At 41.8% G+C, this 23386-nt stretch overlaps 1 protein-coding gene across 1 annotated transcript; it reads right to left on the bottom strand.

Annotated features, from left to right (window-relative positions):
- Positions 1–1747: 1747 nt before the first annotated feature.
- On the bottom strand, positions 1748–21480 carry LOC137604053 (uncharacterized). The gene is made up of 10 exons (XM_068327983.1): positions 21297–21480; positions 19148–19303; positions 18923–19014; positions 17822–17975; positions 16901–17118; positions 15949–16155; positions 11758–11880; positions 10138–10194; positions 6553–6671; positions 1748–4666 (listed from the first exon to the last, which is right to left on the bottom strand). The coding sequence occupies exons 1-10, from the start codon at positions 21478–21480 to the stop codon at positions 2551–2553; spliced, it is 3426 nt and encodes a 1141-aa protein (XP_068184084.1). The 3' UTR covers positions 1748–2550.
- Positions 21481–23386: the final 1906 nt, after the last annotated feature.

Genomic DNA, 23386 nt, shown 5'->3' on the forward strand with positions numbered 1-23386 from the left:
AGATTAACTCTAGCAGAACACTGGTTAAGCATATTTCCTCTTTATTCGTGCAGGTTATTCCTCTCTGTGGATATGTACTGCACAACAAGCCAGAAACTATTTTGATTTTTGACTGTATAGGTTTGCCAAATTGTATTTTGTTGTGTGTTGTTGATATTTTGTTCTGTTATTATATCAAGACTTCAATAAAAAGGAGGAGGAGGAGAATGAGGAAATGAAGTGTAACAACTGTCAGTGCGAGGCATCACAGCCAGTGGTTAACGCACACCGTTAGTGTTCTTGATGGAAGGAGCATCAAGTCTCTCCATGAAACTGAGGTGTGACAGTCTTACTGAGCAAAACTCGACTGTGATCAGTGCAGATGTGGATCTTTTGGAGATCAGTCGATCAGTGTAATTGTTCTTTGTGTTTTTCCTACAATGAGAACAACAAACAAGTCTGACATGGTTGTGATTGATTCACAATAATATTACTATAATGTCTTCATCTTTTAACAGATTCTGGTTATCAGAATGAGTTACTAATACGACTGTTTATCATAGAGAAGGATACAAATAGTTTGCAAATAACTGGTGAGCAGAGTCCTGTACCATGAAGCTGGATTAACCTAGTCAGGCTTCCTCTTACTTATCTGGCTTCACTTACCCAGACATCCGCCCTCCGGATTTTCGGTACCATAAACCTGGCTATCAACTCACTAATTCAATCCAGGCTTGTCCAGCCTAGATCTGTGCGCGCTCACATAAAAAGGGCGGAGTTTGCTGCATGCGACCAATCGCAAACATGCAACAAACCGGCCCGAGACGCATATTTCACAACGGAGGAGCAAACAATAATAATTAATAAATACGATCAATACAAATCAATAATCCAGGCAAAAAGCAACACAGTTGCCGCTGCCAAACGGAGCAAGGATCTCTGGGAAAACATGGCCGACTGCGTCAATGAGGAAGTTAGTGCCATTATAATATTACTGCCCCACTATGACTGCACTTGTGTATCTGACTACAGTAACATGTGTGTGTTCATACATGTGTGTGTGAACCACATGTTTGGTTATGACATGTGATCGTAGCCCCGTGACTTTATGAACAGCTCTACGTACTGTGTTCTTCACAGGTTTTCAGCATCGCCAACACAATACATTAAAGTACCTATCAATCAATCAATCAATCAATCAATCCATGATTTACTGAAACAAATCATTGATCAATGACATTTTATCTGTGTCTTGCTTGTAACCCGTCCAACGAGGGATTCCAGGACATCATAATAATGACCAACATCACTCAGAAATATATTAACTGTGTCAAAGACCCTCAGGTCAATGCACACTGTGGGGGGCTGTCAGCGCGTGGTTGGGGTGCGTTCCATTCCTGATGTGAGGCTCCAGCAGCTGACAGATGTAATGTAACCCCTCCCCCCAAAACCTCTACCTTTCTACAGTCATTGTTCAGCCAATCCCACCGGATTACAGCCATCCCTAAATATTCTCTCTGCCTGAGCGCTCTGCACACAAGCTGTGACCCGAGATCCACAGGGAACGGACGGCCCGTTTTCAGGAGAACTGATTGGTCAGTAGGTGGGGCTGTTATACCTGCTGAGCTCTGATTGGTCAGTAGGTGGGGCTATTATACCTGCTGAGCTCTGATTGGTCAGTAGGTGGGGCTGTTATACCTGCTGAGCTCTTATCCTGAATTTATCCTGCTCTGGAGCAGGTTAGGTGTTCAGCATAGGTTACAAGTTTCAAGTTTCAAGTTTATTTATTTTTATATAGCCCAGATTCACAAGCAATGTCTCAAAGGGCTTTACAATCTGCACATGGACGATATCCCTCTGACCTTTGTGCACTGCAAGCAGTGCGACCCTCGCATCGGATAAGGAACAACTCCCCCCAGAAACCCTTTTAACAGGGGAAAAAATGGATGGGAGAAACCTCAGGAAGACTGCAGAGGAGGGACCCCTCTTCCAGGAGTGGACAGACGAAGCAATAGATACCGCATGTACAGATTAACAACACAATAATAATAACAGTAACAATAACAGTAACAATAAATGTATAACAAAGGCATGCCGATCCATCCAGTAGAGCGAGTCACCACCAGCCGATGAAGCACACAGAGGTCACCGATTGCTGAGGATCCACCACTCTGAGGACAGACCAAACAGTGCCTAAGTCATTCAGCTCAAAAAAGTTAAAGTCAAGGTTACTCTGGCAAAACCCCAAAACCACAGCAGAACCAAATGAGGCAGAACCAGCACTCCCCTAGTGGATGGTGAAACAGGACCACTGTACAGCTTGTGCTATCGCCAGCCATGGAAGCAGACAGAGGTAGCCGATTGCCGATGATCCACCACACAAAGGCCTGTGAGAGAGAACAGCAGAAGAAGGAAGAGAAACAGAGATAGCAGAGATAGCAGGGGCGAGAGTGGTGCTAGAGGGACCAGAATAGCAGAGAATTAATGGGAGGCAGGGGCCTAACTAAGAAATCCTATGACTCGTCGGCAGGACTAGGCTAAACCTAAACATTGAGACCGCCATCCCCGATATTACTTATATGTTAGGTCGAACAGATATGTTTTGAGTCTAGATTTAAAGACATTTACAGATTCAGACTGTCTAATATTTATAGGGAGGTTATTCCACAAGAAAGGGGCACGATAGGAGAAGGCCCTCTGGCCAGCTGACTTCTTTTTAAATCTAGGAACACACAAGAGACCAGTATTCTGAGAGCGGAGAGCCCTAGTCGGCGTATAAGGTTTAACAAGATCAGACAGATAGGTTGGTGCAAGCCCATTAAGGCTTTTGTATGTTAGTAAGAGTACCTTAAAATCGGATCTAACATGAATCGGGAGCCAGTGTAATGCAGCCAAAACTGGGGTGATATGGTCAAATTTCCTAGTTTTAGTTAATATTCTTGCTGCTGTGTTCTGAACCATCTGAAGGCCCCTAGTTCTAGACCGAGGCAACCCTGATAACAGAACATTACAATAGTCAAGTCTAGAGGACACAAAGGCATGAATCAAAATTTCTGCATCAGCCATGGCTAAAGAGGACCTAATTTTGGAAATATTACGTAGATGAAAGAAGGCGATCTTTGTCACCTCTTTAATATGCTTGTCAAAGGCAAGAGTCGAATCTAACGTTACTCCTAGGTTCTTGACTGTTGAACTATGGGTTATAAGACAGTTATCTACAGATATTGTTAGGTTTTGAAATTGGTTACTATGTCGTGCAGGGCCAATGATTAACATTTCAGTTTTGTCTGGGTTTAGGAGCAGGAAATTACTGGACATCCAACTATTCACAGCAGAAAGACAGGCCTCTAGTTTACTCAATTCAGATCGATCATCTGCTTTTATAGGCATATAAAGTTGTGTGTCATCCGCATAACAGTGGAAACCTATTCCAAAGCTGCGTATAATTTGACCAAGAGGTGCAACATACAGGGAGAATAGTAGAGGACCAAGGACAGACCCCTGAGGTACGCCATATTTGACGTCGGAGAAGGCAGAAGTTTTATTATTGTAGGAGACACATTGTGTCCTATCAGATAGATAAGATTTTAACCAAGCCAGAGCTAACTCACAGACACCAAACTGTCTCTCCAGTCGGTCAAGGAGTATACAGTGATCTATAGTATCAAATGCTGCACTAAGATCCAAAAGAAGGAGAACAGAAGTGGTATCAGAGTCCAGATTTAATAGGAGATCATTCACAACTTTGGTAAGTGCTGTTTCAGTGGAATGGCGGGCCCGAAAAGCTGATTGGAATGGTTCGAAAAGACCGCTTAATGATAAATAATCTAAGAGCTGTTGAGATACTACCCTTTCTAGTATTTTAGATAAGAATGGAAGGTTAGAAACTGGTCTATAATTATTTAAAGACTCTTGGTCGAGATGTGGCTTTTTAAGCAGAGGTTTAACCACGGCCGCTTTAAAGCTAGTGGGAACAACACCAGTTGCAAGAGAAAGATTAACTACATTTAACATAGTAGGGCCCAGCAATGGCCATAATTCTTTAACTAATTTAGCAGGGAGAGGGTCTAAGAGGCATGTAGTAGGTTTGGAGAATGAGACCAACTTCGTTAATTCTACCAGAGAGACATTCTCAAAGTGTGTTAAAGAGAAAAGTTGGGTTTTAACACCCAGAGAAGGAACCACATCAAATTTTGATCCAGGTGAAGCTGAAGAAGTTATTTCATGTCTAATGTTATCAATTTTACGGCAGAAAAAATCTTGGAAATCATCAGCCGCCAATAACAAGCTGCTTGCCGTTGACTGTTTCTGGGTCAATCTGGCTACAGTATTAAACAGAAATCGAGGGTTGTGTTTATTTTTACTTATTAATCTGGAGAAATAGGCAGCTTTAGCGGTGGACAGAGCACATTTGTAATTTAAGACACATTCGTGCCAAGAGATGTAGCATGATTTAGATTTAGATTTACGCCACCTGCGCTCTAAACTCCTACAGGCCCGTCTGAGAGCGCGTGTCTCCTTGTTAAACCATGGTGTAGACCTGCGCACCCCTATGGTTTTAGTTTTTAGAGGTGCAACTGAGTCCAACAGACTAGAAAGAGCTGAGTTTAGATCACTAGTGTAATTTTCGATTGATCCTGTTGCTACAGTAAAAGGAGTCAATACCTCAGGTAGAAGCTCACTAAGTTTAGATACGGCAACAACGTAGCCCGATAGAAAATCAGCCACCTTTATGGTACCGAAAAGCCAGGGTTAAGCCTGAAGTTATCTCGCTAAGCCGTAATCCAGCTTTATGGTACAGGCCTCAGGTGTTCGTGGGACCTCAAAATAAACAACGTGTACGTGAAAAGTAACTCCACCATTGCTAACATTGAGTGTTTTAATAAAATACAGTCAGTTAATTTTAGTATAATCTTACAATAAAGGGTGGGAACAGCATTGCATTTGTGAGACAGTAAGTAGATATCAGATGTATCCATGGTAACAAGGGGAAGTTGAAGACTACGGAATGGAAAACCCAGGTACACCCATATTAAAATCTGATGATGCATAAACAAAAGGCTCGGGCCCTTCAAGAGTGTAGACCTCAGTACCACCAATAAGGGTTTCTCCAGACAAAGTCTACCGGTACCACGTGTTCCCGGCATCAGTAAGTCAGAGATTAAAAATTACACCACAATAGTAACAAGAAGAGATACGGGCTCCCTCTAAAAAGATGTTTAAAGGAAGTTGAAAATATCAATGGAAAAAGCATCCTCAAATGTCAGGGAGATATTTTTGGTTTCACTTTTGATATTTCTTTTTAGCCAGAGTGTGGTATATTTTTAGTTCAGCGTGAGCCCTCCTCTTTAAACAGCACCGATTGGCCTTCTCCCTCTTCTTCGTCCTTGGATTATTGTGTCTTATGTAAGCATTTTTCGTAAATTTGAGTTCCACAATAAATTCCATTACCTGTTTTACATCTGTGTTATTGTGTTACTTCCCCTCGAGACGGGTTGTAACATGAGGAAACCCCGGAGCAGATTTGGGGAAACACAACTGACAGGTGAACTGACACTTGACAAAAGAAGTCAGTTCACCTTCTTTTTGTGAATGAAATACAAGTCTTTCATCAACTATGATTTCTCAGTCACTTCAGTTCAAACAGTCAGATCCACAGATGTGATTAACATGCAAAACACAAGGAGAGTGTTTGACTTAAGTAATCATCGCTCCAAGTCACGCCCCTCTCTATGGTTCTGCTGACATATGCAAACACAGAGCAATCAAGATGTTGGAGAGGAACTACAGTTTACCCTACTCACTTTTGCTGTGAGTTGGTTGTTGGTGCACAATGATACTGTTCAATCAATCAATCAACCTTTATTTATATAGTGCTTAATAACATCGTCAGACATGTCAAAGCGCTTTAACAGACAGAGAAACCCAACAAAACCCTCCAGAGCAAGAATAAGAGACAGCGTTGGGGAAAAACTCCCTCACTGAGCAAAAAACTCTGGATAGTACCCAGACTCTGGAGGGCGGTCCTCCGCCTTGACCGATTGGATCGATTGGGTGGGCATTGTGAAGAATTCTTATGGCTTTTTTTCTGCCCCAAGAATCGAGGCTGTAAACTGCTTTGATATGTTTCCCCACACCTCAGTGTAGTAGTTCATGTAGCGCAGAACTAATGCACATTATCAAGCCTGAAGTGGTCTCATTGTTTTTAAAAAGACACTCTGAAAAGTTTCTCCAAGCAGCATGTTTGAAAGATCCCTCACACATCTGCAGTGTGATCATTGTTTCCTTGAATATAAATCGCAGCTCCCAGGACTGGGAATTGTCTTTCGAGAGAAGCTAGCACTTCTGACAGGCAGATGATCATGGAAAAAAGCTCAAGACAGAGCATACGCAAACTAAATCTTTCATTATACAAGACCACGTCAAAGGTAGTTGACCATATGGAAAGTGGAAGTGGGGTAGTGGTGATCTGACCTGGGAAATGAGAGTTGATTGGGCTTATAAGCAACATGTGGAAACAAAAGACACGAGGAGAACTAAGGAGGAGACTAGCAGCAACAAAAACTGACATACTCCAGGGTGGCGCGGTGGCGCGGTGGGTAGCGCTGTTGCCGCACTACTAAGCAGGTTTGAGTCTCGCTCCAGTTTGCATGTTCTCCCCGTGGGTTCTCTCCGGGTTCTCTGACTTCCTCCTATGTCGAATAACATGCAGCTTATGTGAATTTGTTTCACTTAATAGTCTGTAGGTGTGCACATGTGTTTGCTTTTTTTTTTTTATGTGGTCCCGCGACCGGTAATGACTAACACAAGAGGGCAGTATCGCACCAAATGTGAAAGTACATTATTGAGCCGCGTGTCAGATAAGTTCAAATGCAAATGACAGAGATGCTGAATCATAGTTTGATTTTCGTGGTACGTTGAACTGTCTTTTTTTTTAATATAGACAATAACGTTTCTGTTCCAGACATCAGGACTCAAAGAAAATGACCCAAAGCCTCATTTACATTCCCTGGTTTGCAGTGTGTGATGGAAGGATTGATCTATGTGTTCCTACACACACATGCACACACACACACAGTGCCTGAGTAAGACAATTATTTTCTCGGCAGTTATAATGGATAGACAATGATTACATGATTGAACATGTCTGAGTAAACATCACAAGAATTCAACTAGGTTGATAATGATTGATGATGGAATTTTCTTTCTTTCTCTCTTTCCAATTGTTGATTTTAAATTTAAAGTACATTGCTTGAAGGAGTAATTTTCTGAATTAACTTCATCAACTAATTACTGTTATTTAACTCAAATAATTGGTGCGCTGTACAATATGAACTTCAACCATCTTCAACGTTCACGACTCCATCGCTGTGGAGTCTTTGAGAATCAACCCCAGTTGATCAGAAGATGTGTGATGTTTGTGTTCATGGTGTGTGCTCAGAGGAAGGGTTAAATGGTGGCTGAGGGTCAGAGTGGAGAACCCTGGTTGTGTTTCTGTTCCCCTGGTGGTCTGAAGTGTGTAGTAACGTCTGTAAATGTTGCTCCAGTCCAGAACAACAAGGAATAAAAGACAAACTTCTGTCTGGATGTGGACAGAGGTCAGCTCCAGGTCACGGTCTACCTGCTCGTCAGAGCCAGTGGCCTCACCTGTGCCACGCCCCCAGCTGAAGGTGATGAGTCTCGTTGGGAGGTTACAAAGGGAGGCGGAGCCTCTCTGTTCAGTAGGTTGTGTGTGTGGAGGGTCAACACCATCAGTTGTCTCTCTGTCTTTGTGTTTGTGTGCATTTGGGTTCAGTGTGTTAGAATCTGGGTTCCACGTCCACTGGTTCCAGTTTGGTTTTGGTTCCCATTCCAGTTTGGCTCTGGGTCTTTGGTTGATCCATCATTTCTGATAGAATCAGTGGTCACTGTGGGGAAATCTTTACAACAAGCAGGACATTTTGGTTTAGTTTTCCCAAACTTCAACCTTGGTTTGGAAACTGGGAACAAATATTTTCAGTCAAAGACATCAAAGCGACATTTAAAGCTCCGACAGACAGATTCAAAGACTGAAAAAATAAGGGGTTCTGAACACATTCTGTACCCACTGGATAAGATGCAGACAGGCAAAATAAATGGATCCTTCCTGCGGATAATGTCTTATATTTACAATAAATACAACTCTGAAACAGAGTTAAAATGATTCAATGATGAGGTTTCAATGCAAGAGAATTGACCCCGTGTGAAAACAAACCTACAAACTAAACGTATAGAGTGATGAGACAACGCCCGACATGATGCTGCATGTCCATGTTCATAACTTAACACTTTTTTTCTGAACTGTTCTGCTATTCACCATCATTCAATTAATCATGCAGACTTTGAAGCTGAAGTCCCTGATCATGAATCCTTAATGACTGTGGTCTTCCTAGACTTCAGACTCCAGAATGTTTAAAAATTGTAGAGGCTGATGGACCAGAATGTTGTTCTCACTGGTTTTATAGTGTCAATAGTTTAAAAAAAAATGCCACAGGCGTTACACAGACTGGTTTACATGAAGAACAAGCTTGGACTGAGATTCACTTGCTATGACTGTCTGAGACATTTTTAAGTAGTAAGATCATAAATCCATAATAAGTACAGGTACTTGGTACAGAGACTTGGGTGTGGTGATTTCATGAACTTGTTGGGCTTCTTTCTGCTCTCTCCTCAGTAGTTTTCCACTCTTGACCTTCTGACTGCAAGACTGTGGAGGCATCAAGCTCTATCTCTATCTTTCTATCTATCTATATCTCTATCTTTGGTAGAAATAGATATCTGGATCAATGTAATTTTCTTACTCATAAAGCTTGTGATCTTGAAAGTTAAGACTGAACGTCTGTGATTACATCCTGCTTCAAATCGGTGAAGTATTTGTCAGCGTTTGTATGTTCATTCGTTCGTTCGTCCGTCCACCAAATATCTTCACAACCGTTCAGGTAGAAAGATGAAACAACAAGCACATCACTCAGGCAGCAACGAGATGAAAATGAAATGATGACCTGACCTTGAGAAAGCTAGGTCAAGGTCAAATTTTAACTTTTTCATACTCGGGAACCAGATAAGATAGAAAGACGAGGCCAGTGTGAGTAAGCCCATAGATCAAAGCTAGTGCTTTACACTATCAAAATAGGTCAGATAACTAGCTTTGATCTTTGACCGATACAAGTAGGTCAAATTTTGTATTCAAGGGGTGTCGCAGGATGTTGCAGTCTCTGAATTGGTTCTTGTTTGACATTTTTATCTTATCACAAACAAGCAGGATTTCAAATAAGTATATTTCTTAACATTCTTATTTTGTCACTTTCATCTGTATTGATCCTGTTGTTTAATGTCTGACCAGAATCACTCCAGCTTGTTCTGGTGCACCATTCAGTTGTGCTACATTTGCTTTTTGTTTTGTTCTTTACTTTCTTTTTATTGAAGTCTTGATATAATAACAGAACAAAATATCAACAACACACAACAAAATACAATTTGGCAAACCTATACAATCAAAAATCAAAATAGTTCATGGCTTGTTGTGCAGTACATATCCACAGAGAGGAATAACCTGCACGAAAAAAGAGGAAATATGCTTAACCAGTGTTCTGCTAGAGTTAATCTTGGGCTGTCTCATTCTGATATGATAAAATACATGATTACTGGGGCCCATCGAGCAAGGAAGACATCAGTTTTAACTTGGAGCTGTCATTTTCCGCTTTCTCATTTCATGGCCATGGCGCCACCTACTGGTGACAGTGGTACTGGTGAGTGTTGGGCTTTCACTGTGAACACATCCCACTTCTCAGGTAGAACACCTTTGTTGAAGAGGACAGAAGCCAGGTAGGAGAACAACAAGATGGCAGCAATGGCAGACAGCATGGAGATGGTCTTAAATGGAGCGTACTGGACATAAACACCATCCTCCAGAGTGCATCCTGGGAAATGTAGGACTGGTTCTAATCCTAATGATGGGTCTCCACTCATCAGCTTTAACATCAATCCCACCAGTACACCCATGATAGCCCCATAACCATTGGAGATGTTGAAGTAGAGAACACAGAGGAGTTCAGGGAACATGATAATGTAACACATTTCAGTACTAAAGAACCAAAATAATGTGATGCTGTTATTCAACATGGTGAATGATGTTCCAACCAGGCCCACGACCACCACAGAAGCCCAGACCACCCACTGACACTCTCGGTCTGATGCCTGAGGGACAGAAGAAAGATTATCCAAACATTAATCCTGCAGTTGTGTCTACTATTAATTATGTTATCTTTCCAATGACAATCGTGTTTTGTCTATCAACCTAATTTTCATTTGATTTCATCTCTCGTGCCTTTCATTTCTTGTTTTATAATATAATAATAATAGCTTAAATTTTAGCTTTTCTAGACACTCAAAGACTTGACAGTAGATCCATTATTCATTCACTCCTCATTCATACATGGTGATGGTAAACTACATCTGGGAGATATTTTTGGTTTCACTTTTGATATTTCTTTTTAGCCAGAGTGTGGTATATTTTTAGTTCAGCGTGAGCCCTCCTCTTTAAACAGCACCGATTGGCCTTCTCACTCTTCTTCGTCCTCGGATTATTGTGTCTTATGTAAGCATTTTTCGTAAATTTGAGTTCCACAATAAATTCCATTACCTGTTTTACATCTGTGTTATTGTGTTACTTCCCCTCGAGACGGGTTGTAACATGAGGAAACCCCGGAGCAGATTTGGGGAAACACAACTGACAGGTGAACTGACACTTGACAAAAGAAGTCAGTTCACCTTCTTTTTGTGAATGAAATACAAGTCTTTCATCAACTATGATTTCTCAGTCACTTCAGTTCAAACAGTCAGAGCCACAGATGTGATTAACATGCAAAACACAAGGAGAGTGTTTGACTTAAGTAATCATCGCTCCAAGTCACGCCCCTCTCTATGGTTCTGCTGACATATGTAAACACAGAGCAATCAAGATGTTGGAGAGGAACTACAGTTTACCCTACTCACTTTTGCTGTGAGTTGGTTGTTGGTGCACAATGATACTGTTCAATCAATCAATCAACCTTTATTTATATAGTGCTTAATAACATCGTCAGACATGTCAAAGCGCTTTAACAGACAGAGAAACCCAACAAAACCCTCCAGAGCAAGAATAAGAGACAGCGTTGGGGAAAAACTCCCTCACTGAGCAAAAAACTCTGGATAGGACCCAGACTCTGGAGGGCGGTCCTCCGCCTTGACCGATTGGATCGAATGGGTGGGCATTGTGAAGAATTCTTATGGCTTTTTTTCTGCCCCAAGAATCGAGGCTGTAAACTGCTTTGATATGTTTCCCCACACCTCAGTGTAGTAGTTCATGTAGCGCAGAACTAATGCACATTATCAAGCCTGAAGTGGTCTCACTGTTTTTAAAAAGGCACTCTCAAAAGTTTCTCCAAGCAGCATGTTTGAAAGATCCCTCACACATCTGCATTGTGATCATTGTTTCCTTGAATATAAATCGCAGCTCCCAGGACTGGGAATTGTCTTTCGAGAGAAGCTAGCACTTCTGACAGGCAGATGATCATGGAAAAAAGCTCAAGACAGAGCATACGCAAACTAAATCTTTCATTTTACAAGACCACGTCAAAGGTAGTTGACCATATGGAAAGTGGAAGTGGGGTAGTGGTGATCTGACCTGGGAAATGAGAGTTGATTGGGCTTATAAGCAACATGTGGAAACAAAAGACACGAGGAGAACTAAGGAGGAGACTAGCAGCAACAAAAACTGACATACTCCAGGGTGGCGCGGTGGCGCGGTGGGTAGCGCTGTTGCCGCACTACTAAGCAGGTTTGAGTCTCGCTCCAGTTTGCATGTTCTCCCCGTGGGTTCTCTCCGGGTTCTCTGACTTCCTCCTAAGTCGAATAACATGCAGCTTATGTGAATTGGTTTCACTTAATAGTCTGTAGGTGTGAAATGTGTTTGCTTTTTTTTTTATGTGGTCCCACGACGGGTAATGACTAACACAAGAGGGCAGTATCGCACCAAATGTGAAAGTACAGTAATACCTCTGTACTCGACCATAATCCGTTCTGAGGTGGTGGTTGAGCACCGATTTGTTCGACCACCGGAACCAATTTTCCCATAAGAAATAATGGAAAGTATTTTAATCCGTTCTTACCATTTAGAAAAATACCTAAAATATTATAAGAACGTGTATCTAAACAACAATGAATACGTAAATTTGCACAAGCAGTACATGATAAAGATAAAGCATTATAAACCATTTTGTATAATTTACTTACGTTTCGGAGAGTGGTTGATGGCACTAGCGTCATCATGGAAGGAGAATCCCTTCTATGATGACGCTAGGTAACGCGCCTCCAGGGGTTTTCTCCCTTCTCTCTCTCTTCCATGGAGGTGAATCTGGCTGGGCAGTAGCCTTCCTCTAATCTTTAAGAAGGAACCTGTCCATTGTCAGGTGCTTCTGCTTCAAGATAGTGGAAATGGTTGACTTTGCCATTTCGTACTGCGACGCGAGGTCGGACACTCGTACACCACTTTCATATTTTGCTATAATTTCCGTACGTCTTTGCGTACGTAACTTGCGTACGTGTTACTCCGCTGGCGGTCTGAGTCGAACTGACGCTTACCCGCTGGCCGAGGAGTGCATTCGGGTCGACTCGGCTAGTCGAGTACCGAAAATCTGTTCGGGGTCCGATACATTTTCTACTCGAATTTTTTGGTCGAGCACCGATTTGGTCGAGTATAGAGGCGGTCAAGTACAGAGGTATCACTGTACATTGTTGAGCCGCGTGTCAGATAAGGTCAAATGCAAATGACAGAGATGCTGAATCATAGTTTGATTTTCGTGGTACGTTGAACTGTCTTTTTTTTTAATATAGACAATAACGTTTCTGTTCCAGACGTCAGGACTCAAAGAAAATGACCCAAAGCCTCATTTACATTCCCTGGTTTGCAGTGTGTGATGGAAGGATTGATCTATGATCCTTGTGTTCCTACACACACACATGCACACACACACAATGCCTGAGTAAGACAATTCTTTTCTCGGCAGTTATAATGGATAGACAATGATTACATGATTGAACATATCTGAGTAAACATCACAAGAATTCAACTAGTTTTGAAAATGATTGATGATGGAATTTTCTCTTTCTTTCTCTCTTTCCAATTGTTGATTTTAAATTTAAAGTACATTGCTTGAAGGAGTAATTTTCTGAATTAACTTCGTCAACTAATTACTGTTATTTAACTCAAATAATTGGTGCGCTGTACAATATGAACTTCAACCATCTTCAACGTTCACGACTCCATCGCTGTGGAGTCTTTGAGAATCAACCCCAGTTGATCAGAAGATGTGTGATGTTTGTGTTCATGGTGTGTGCTCAGAGGAAGGGTTAAATGATGGCTGAGGGTCAGAGTGGAGAACCCTGGTTGTGTTTCTGTTCCCCTGGTGGTCTGAAGTGTGTAGTAACGTCTGTAAATGTTGCTCCAGTCCAGAACAACAAGGAATAAAAGACAAACTTCTGTCTGGATGTGGACAGAGGTCAGCTCCAGGTCACGGTCTACCTGCTCGTCAGAGCCAGTGGCCTCACCTGTGCCACGCCCCCAGCTGAAGGTGATGAGTCTCGTTGGGAGGTTACAAAGGGAGGCGGAGCCTCTCTGTTCAGTAGGTTGTGTGTGTGGAGGGTCAACACCATCAGTTGTCTCTCTGTCTTTGTGTTTGTGTGCATTTGGGTTCAGTGTGTTAGAATCTGGGTTCCACGTCCACTGGTTCCAGTTTGGTTTTGGTTCCCATTCCAGTTTGGCTCTGGGTCTTTGGTTGATCCATCATTTCTGATAGAATCAGTGGTCACTGTGGGGAAATCTTTACAACAAGCAGGACATTTTGGTTATTTAGTTTTCCCAAACTGCAACGTTGGTTTGGAAACTGGGAACAAATATTTTCAGTCAAAGACATCAAAGCGACATTTAAAGCTCCGACAGACAGATTCAAAGACTGAAAAAATAAGGGGTTCTGAACACATTCTGTACCCACTGGATAAGATGCAGACAGGCAAAATAAATGGATCCTTCCTGCGGATAATGTCTTATATTTACAATAAATACAACTCTGAAACAGAGTTAAAATGATTCAATGATGAGGTTTCAATGCAAGAGAATTGACCCCGTGTGAAAACAAACCTACAAACTAAACGTATAGAGTGATGAGACAACGTCCGACATGATGCTGCATGTCCATGTTCATAACTTAACACTTTTTTTCTGAACTGTTCTGCTATTCACCATCATTCAATTAATCATGCAGACTTTGAAGCTGAAGTCCCTGATCATGAATCCTTAATGACTGTGGTCTTCCTAGACTTCAGACTCCAGAATGTTTAAAAATTGTAGAGGCTGATGGACCAGAATGTTGTTCTCACTGGTTTTATAGTGTCAATAGTTTAAAAAAAAATGCCACAGGCGTTACACAGACTGGTTTACATGAAGAACAAGCTTGGACTGAGATTCACTTGCTATGACTGTCTGAGACATTTTTAAGTAGTAAGATCATAAATCCATAATAAGTACAGGTACTTGGTACAGAGACTTGGGTGTGGTGATTTCATGAACTTGTTGGGCTTCTTTCTGCTCTCTCCTCAGTAGTTTTCCACTCTTGACCTTCTGACTGCAAGACTGTGGAGGCATCAAGCTCTATCTCTATCTTTCTATCTATCTATATCTCTATCTTTGGTAGAAATAGATATCTGGATCAATGTAATTTTCTTACTCATAAAGCTTGTGATCTTGAAAGTTAAGACTGAACGTCTGTGATTACATCCTGCTTCAAATCGGTGAAGTATTTGTCAGCGTTTGTATGTTCATTCGTTCGTTCGTCCGTCCACCAAATATCTTCACAACCGTTCAGATAGAAAGATGAAACAACAAGCACATCACTCAGGCAGCAACGGGATGAAAATGAAATGATGACCTGACCTTGAGAAAGCTAGGTCAAGGTCAAATTTTAACTTCTTCATACTCGGGAACCAGATAAGATAGAAAGACGAGGCCAGTGTGAGTAAGCCCATAGATCAAAGCTAGTGCTTTACACTATCAAAATAGGTCAGATAACTAGCTTTGATCTTTGACCGATACAAGTAGGTCAAATTTTGTATTCAAGGGGTGTCGCAGGATGTTGCAGTCTCTGAATTGGTTCTTGTTTGACATTTTTATCTTATCACAAACGAGCAGGATTTCAAATAAGTATATTTCTTAACATTCTTATTTTGTCACTTTCATTTGTATTGATCCTGTTGTTTAATGTCTGACCAGAATCACTCCAGCTTGTTCTGGTGCACCATTCAGTTGTGCTACATTTGCTTTTTGTTTTGTTCTTTACTTTCTTTTTATTGAAGTCTTGATACAATAACAGAACAAAATATCAACAACACACAACAAAATACAATTTGGCAAACCTATACAGTCAAAAATCAAAATAGTTCATGGCTTGTTGTGCAGTACATATCCACAGAGAGGAATAACCTGCACGAAAAAAGAGGAAATATGCTTAACCAGTGTTCTGCTAGAGTTAATCTTGGGCTGTCTCATTCTGATATGATAAAATACATGATTACTGGGGCCCATCGAGCAAGGAAGACATCAGTTTTAACTTGGAGCTGTCATTTTCCGCTTTCTCATTTCATGGCCATGGCGCCACCTACTGGTGACAGTGGTACTGGTGAGTGCTGGGCTTTCACTTTGAACACATCCCACTTCTCAGGTAGAACACCTTTGTTGAAGAGGACAGAAGCCAGGTAGGAGAACAACAAGATGGCAGCAATGGCAGACAGCATGGAGATGGTCTTAATTGGAGCGTACTGGACATAAACACCATCCTCCAGAGTGCATCCTGGGAAATGTAGGACTGGCTCTAATCCTAGTGACGGGTCTCCACTCAGCAACTTTAACATCAATCCCACCAGCACACCCATGATAGCCCCATAACCATTAGAGATGTTGAAGTAGAGAACACAGAGGAGTTCAGGGAACATGATAATGTAACACATTTCAGTACTAAAGAACCAAAATAATGTGATGCTGTTATTCAACATGGTGAGTGATGTTCCAACCAGGCCCACGACCACCACAGAAGCCCAGACCACCCACTGACACTCTCGGTCTGATGCCTGAGGGACAGAAGAAAGATTATCCAAACATTAATCCTGCAGTTGTGTCTACTATTAATTATGTTATCTTTCCAATGACAATCGTGTTTTGTCTATCAACCTAATTTTCATTTGATTTCATCTCTTGTGCCTTTCATTTCTTCTGTTTTATAATAATAATAATAATAATAATAATGGCTTGAATTTTAGCTTTTCTAGACACTCAAAGACTTGACAGTAGATCCATTATTCATTCACTCCTCATTCATACATGGTGATGGTAAACTACATCTGTAGCCACCACTGCTTTGGGGCAGACTGACAGAAACATGGCAGCCAATCCGCGTCAACAGCCTCTCTGACCCCCACCAGAACAATCATGCTTATACACACACCAGTGAGTCCCTCACTGGAGGTAAAGTGTCTTGCCCAAGGAGACAACTAGGGGTGACGAGGGGAGTAGGAATCAAACAGCAGATCCTATGATCATTGGACAACATGTTCTACCACTGAGCCACAAAAAATTATTGAATTTCCGTACTTTAACCAAACACACGGCGCACCTTATTGTTCAGTGCACAGCATATATAAAAAAATACAATTTTTATATATATATATATGTCAGTATTAAACTCAGTTTGGTCAGGTTTCTCTGCTGGGTTACAGTATTGTTAATTGTGAATGGTATGACCTGATGGACAACCTGTAAACCTCTGTCCATGTCTATTTCTGACAGAGAATCATTAAGATACAGCTCTTTTCTTACCTTTGGTCTCAGGATGTTCTTGTAAATGTTATTGGTGAAGACAGAAGATGCAGAAAGTAAAGCAGAGTCAGCTGATGACATCACAGCAGCAGCCACACATCCAATACCGATGATGGAGATGAAGGTGGGGGTGAGGTGCTGCAGGGCGATGGGGAGAGCCAAAGCTGCTTCTCCACGTTCATATGGAGATGGAGAACCATAGGTGGTCTGGTTCCAGTCTGAAGTTTGGACAAAAGAAAAAAGAAAAATTGAAGTGCTCTGCTCCTGTGGGCCCCTACAATCGGTTTGCAGAGAGATTATTACCACACTAAGACACACTACCCTAAACCTTTCTAGAAAAAAAACAACCTTTTCCCAGTGGAAGAAAAACCAGGCAGAGGAACACTGCCTGAAGAACCCCACTAGATCCAGGAGCCATCTGAATCAAACAGTGGAGGTACCTCAAACAATGATGGATGCTCCAAGTGTCTGAAGCAGTTTGAACATTCGTAACTCTGACCGGTGTTGTCTCTGTGTGATGACTCTTTCAAACCCCGCAAAAGGTTGATCCACGGACCGATTGAAAGTCAGGTGTTCAGAACTCAAAAAAGTCATCAGCAGAAATCAGTTGCCAGTAATGAAGACATACAGGCAAAATGAGCAGCCATTACGACATTGACTGTGAACATTTACTGTGAGACTCTCAGCTTCCATGCAGGAGGTTTTGACTCTCAGTAACTTTAGAAAGACATGAAATTTCTGAATATTCTCAGCTGCAAGAGGCTCTCGTTTCTTTTGAAAGCAGGTTAAATGTTGTCTTAAAAGTCAAATAAAATAATCTCAATGCTGCTCAGAGAGCTCCAATGTCTGAACAACAGTCATTGAAACATGGAGAAACAGTTTTCAAGACAAGACCAGAAACACAAGGTTCTTCATTATTACCTGTGGATGCAGCAGCTGCTCCAATGAGTACAGGAGGAATTGCAAATATGAACATGAGGAAAGCCGCAGCAAAGCAGGAGATCTTTGCTAAAGCTGTAGAAGAAGCTGCCAAGGTCCTCTGGTGGAAGGCCTGGTATCCCAAGCCCCCCAGTGCCTGAAAGTAAATCAGACAAATTCTGATGCTTCTTCTTGTTACTAAACCACAGTTCAGTCTTTTAATATATCTGACATTGATCACTATTCTACAGATATCAATAAAGACAATAAAGGTCATACTGTAGTTTCCTCACAAAATATAAGAAGTCATCAATCATGATCCAGATCTTCTTCATCTCTGGTTGACCAATCCAGGGAGCGTTTAAGGTGTTGTTCATCAGAGTCTGACTGATGTCCAAGGTGTGAGGACTCGTCAGGACAAAGGGAACACAGATGGACTGAGAGAGAAATAAAGAAAATACATAATCCAAAACTGTTTAAATCAATCCACTGGACTTTTAAGAAAGTTTCTTGAATTTTTTTGCCCTCTCATCCAATAGGCTTCTTCAGTTCTGGTGGTGGCTGGTCTTTTCCCAGCTTAACCCTGTGTGGTGTGGTCGGTGCTATTCATATTCCAATGACCACAGTTGACACCCATCTGTCTCCTCAACAATGGTTGATGGGGGTGCCAGGGGCAGTCAAAGGGCGTCGTTGAAATGAGTTTTACCGAGCCTTTTTTATACTAATTCGGGTCATTAGCATGCGGCACCTCATGCTAGACTGGTTTAATCTGCTGAGTCGTTCTTTTTGGGACTTTCAAAGGGACCTGATTGTAATTATGCAAACGGTACATAAATTCATCTGCAGAAATCCATCCATCCATCAATTTTCTACCCCTTTATTTGCTGTCGAGGGTCACGGGGAGCTGGAGCCTATCCCAACTGGCTTGGGCTGTGAGGCAGGGGAAGCTCGGGGCGCGACGCCAGTGCACTGCAGAGCCACACAGAGAAACAGACAAACACGCACACATGCACTCATACCTACAGTCAATTTGGGAACCTGCAGAATTTTTTTTCTTTTTCAGTTTTAAAGTTTTTACACCTGGTAAACTGTCTGATAACTCACCAAGCCTACTAAAATGAGGACCAGCTGTATGATATCTGTGTAGGCCACAGAGTAGAGACCTCCCATCAGGGTGTAGATGATGACGACAGCAGCTGAGATCCAGATACAAACAGAGAATGGCAAATCCAGAACCACACTCATGGTTCCTCCTGTAAGACATAGAGAAATGTACTGAGTGTGTGTGTGTGTGTGTGTGTGTGTGTGTGTCAACAATGTACACTGTACCTAAACCAGTGAGTGTTGCAGGCAGCCAGGTGAGATCAATAAACAGTGAGAAGAGACTCATTCCAGCCGTTATTACTTTTCCATACTTGATGTCGAACGAGTCCAGCATCGTCATACAGTTTAATTCTCTCAGGGGTTTGACAAACAGGAGACCTCCTGCATTGAAATGTACAATACATAAACAGAAAAAAGAAAATGTGAACAGGATGCAGTATATAAAAGCTATATGATGGATCAGTACACAATCAGGTTTTTTTTTAAATCAGTCTTGTGATGTTAAGTTGTTGAAAACAAAAAAAACAAAATTTGTAAATTCAAATTTTACTATTAGCATTAATAAGGGACAATCAAGTTTGTATTTTACACATACTGTATTCAAGCAGATGTAATTAAAACTCTTACCAATGATAAACGTTGAGCTGAATGACAAGAACAGAACTATTGCCCGGACAAGCCCCAAGGATGGTGTGCACATCATCTCAACTGCACCATTAATGAAACCTCCTCCAATCCACGTAGCTACAGGATGGATCAATAAACATGGAGTCAATTAATGGATTGATAAAGATGAGAATATCAAGAACACAGGTCATTGTTAGGAAAATAAAAGAAACAAGACCTAAAACAACAAATCTGATGTTGTAGGTGTTTATACTCTCCCACAATGAAAACAGATTAACGTAATGATCTTATTTCTCTTTACAGAACTACTTTGGATCACTAGAATGCAGCTGTAACAGCAGCAGAACTGGATGAACAACTGGAAACCAGTTATTCCCTGCCCACTGATAAGAGCTTGACCCTGATCACTGTGGAGGTCATGGACATGGTTCTCCTTTGGGATATTATATAAAATCTGATAAAATAATGAAGTGTTAATAATGATGCAACGTTTGGAAGTTATTGAAAAGTTATGAAGGTGTATACAACAAGAGTAGTTGAAGTTAATACTTTAAAAATATCATTGGGTTTGTTACTGCGTTGTCGAGGCGGCACAGAGGTGAGCCGTCGCCACACAGTAAGGCGGTTCCCGGCTAGAGTCTCACTCTGTGCGGAGTTCGCATGTTCCCCCTGTGTCTGTGTGGGTTCTCTCTGGGGTCTCTGGCTTCCTCCTAACTCCAAAAACTTGGGCTTTGGGTGAGTTGGCCAGTCTTAAATTGTCCATAGTTGTGATTGTGTTCGTGCGTGTTTTTTTGTCCTGCATGTGGTTCTGCGGTGCAGTGGCATAATGCCTGGAGTGTACCCTGCCTCACGCACCAAGCCTGCTGGGATAGACTCCAACAGCCCCTCAACCCGCGACAGCAGAAAAAGCACATCTCTGAGATGTGCTGTTTGCTTCAGGAAGGGTGCGGCAAGAAATGCACGTTCTGTGAAAATAGGAAGACACATCCTCTGAGGGTTACAGATCAAGGGCCTGTCCCCCAACAAGGCAAAGAGCAAAGACTGTGGGCCAATAATAATAATAATAATAATCCACCTTTAATTGTCCACACAATGGGGAAATTATGTTTTCCTCTCCAGTTTTTGTACATGCATATATATATGTGTTAGTCAGCACACACACACAAACATTGTATATAGGCCCCTGAACACAACACACACTAGGGGCCTGTAGGCATGCAGTTAATAAAACGGGAAACAAGGAAGAGAGCAATGTGGATGAACAGGACAGAATGCTTGCACTAATGTGGCTGGTCTAGTTTGTATTGACTGGTTGATGAGTTGACAGGTTGGGCTATCAAGTCTAAACATGGAAGAATTCATACCTATGTCATGACAAGCTGAAGAACAATTTCACGATCGCAACAACTGGAGCAAAACTGCCACAGAATGAAGACACATTCAATTAACAGACAAAAAAATGCCATTGAGTTTCAGTTTGATTAATTTCTATGGAATATCAGCACATGGGCACTGATTTACCTCGAGTCGTTTTGCAAAGATCATAACCGTGATCCATTTTGTTCAAGAACTCTTGTGTAGATTCAACCTGATTCTACAGCTCTTTGTGGACTCAATGTCTGGCTGCTCTTTCTAAAATGTCCAAAGGGGAACAAATTAAATTCATACTGTTAGGAGCAATTCCCTTAATAGTTATGAGTTCATGGATTCACAGTCATACGCTTTCTGTCAGCTGTTCTCTCTTTACCTGTCATGGTGAAGACCCCCACCACCACGTTAATGCTCCGGTTTCCCAGCAGGACCATCTCCATTCCAGTGGCTGAACTTTTCTTCTGTTTCCTCTTGGACTTGAAAGAAGCCCAGATTCCGGTCCCAAGGACCAGCAGGTAGAAAACCACCATCACTATCACTCCTGGGACGTTCACTGCCATGACGGACTGGTTGACTGTCTTCACCACTCCTTGCTGTCTGGATGTGTGACTGACGGAATGTACTTCAGTGAAGCTATATGATAGTGAGGAATAATTACCCACAGTGGAAAAGCTGGTTTCAAGCTCTATTCAACTGGAAACAGACAATTTTGTTTCATGATGTTAAATTTTCACACTGAACATCCCATTATTATGGCATTGAAGCAGTGCCAGTAAATAGTTGTGATAATTATTTACACCTGCAGTGCACTGGCATCACACCAAGAGTTTCCCCCGCTTCACGCCAACTGGGATAGGGTCCAGCTCCACGCTTCTTGTCACAGCAGATGAAGCGGTAGATGATGAATGAATGAATGAATTATATACACTAATCTCTTGATTTCAAAGTGAGTCATAAACCTGTCCTCTGTCCAAAGTGCTTTCTTACAGTACAGTATTTTTCGCACTATAAGACACACTGGATTATTAGGTGCATCTTCAATGAATGGCCTATTCTAAGACTGCTTTTACCAGAATAGGGCCTCCACATTATAGGGCCATAGAATATAAACTACTGTGGTTGTGTTATCCATCCACTAGATTGAGCTGCGCTAAAGGGATTGCATTCACGACTCTTTCCTGAAATTTCAAGAGCCAAGTCACTGCTAGCCAAATGTGCCTGGCATGCTACAATTGATTTGCCAATGTAGTTGACACCTGAAACAGCAGGTAACTATGGGGGAAGGCAGTGCATCTTAGACTTGTGTATTCTGTATGGGCTGCTGACCAGATAGGCAACAGTGTGGGGGTTGGGTTACAGCTGAGAGCTCACCTGAGAACTCATCTTCAATAAATGGCCTATTTTAAAACTTTTTTCATATACTGTTGGTCTTTGAGAAAATTAAAGGCTTTTAGGTGCACTTTATAGTGCAAAAAATACCGTATGTGGGAAGCATGCTGTAATGTCCCTCCATCTGTCTTAATAGAAGTTGTTGTCAACCCTGACCTCCTTCAGCACCACAGGAACAGTGTGTACACTGCAGAAACTCTGAAGAGATGTCATGTTGTCACCTTTTTGAATGCTTTTTTCTCTTTGGTTGTTTTAAGGATTGCTCATCCTGGCCTGTTAGTGATTTATTCATGATTAATTCATCCCCAAACACAGCCATCATAATCCCAGGGGACTTTAATCATGTATTATTGGAAAATCACTTGCTGACTTTACTCAGTATGTCGACTACCCTACCCGAGAGGGGAAAACCCTGGGTAGTTCAGACCACAACCTGCTACTGTTAAAGTCCTCATATGATGTTCCTGCTGAAGAGACAGCTCGCTATCACTACCACCTTCAGGAGATGGACAAATAAGGCATATGAGACCATCAAAAACTTCAAATCTGTGTCCACTCCACTGTTCCTGCTCAGACTGGTCATTATTATCCGAACAACAAGCCCTGGGTACCAAAGGACATTGAAGTCATCTTGAATGGCTTCATTCAAGATGGCCAAAAGCATTGCTAAATGTGTATACCTATACATATTATTTTCTTATCTCTAATCTCCTTTCTAATCTAATTGGTGCTATCACTGGATCTTTGTCTGCCAACTTGTCATGTGAGAACAATCCGAAGTAAGTTAATTGTTTAATAACTGCCGTAGGGAAATTACTTTCCTCCGCTCCAAATATTCACACACACACATACGTTACACGTGGCCTGTAGGCATGCTTGATAATGGGAGGTAGAGTAGCGGGCTGCTCTCACATGGGGTGCACCATGAGAACAATTCTGCTGTCTCAGTAGTTTTCCATTCTTTTGTACACTTCTCAGTAGGTTTCCATTCATTACCTTTTGAGTGATTGCTTGAACGTGTGCATGAAAAACGTAGAATCACGTCCTCCCCCTCCCCCCACCCCCCTTTGGTTTTTA

Source organism: Antennarius striatus, chromosome 11 (genome assembly GCF_040054535.1).
Source record: "Antennarius striatus isolate MH-2024 chromosome 11, ASM4005453v1, whole genome shotgun sequence".
Taxonomy (NCBI): domain Eukaryota; kingdom Metazoa; phylum Chordata; class Actinopteri; order Lophiiformes; family Antennariidae; genus Antennarius; species Antennarius striatus.

Excerpts from the sequence above, each read along its gene's own strand:
- LOC137604053 (XM_068327983.1), bottom strand. The coding sequence starts at position 21,480 with ATGGCAGTGAACGTCCCAGGAGTGATAGTGATGGTGGTTTTCTACCTG. Across the intron at positions 17,119-17,821 it reads AGCAGCTGCTGCATCCACAG|ACTGGAACCAGACCACCTAT; the intron begins GTAATAATGAAG and ends TCCAAACTTCAG. Across the intron at positions 10,195-11,757 it reads ACCGCGCCACCCTGGAGTAT|GCATCAGACCGAGAGTGTCA; the intron begins GTCAGTTTTTGT and ends TCTGTCCCTCAG.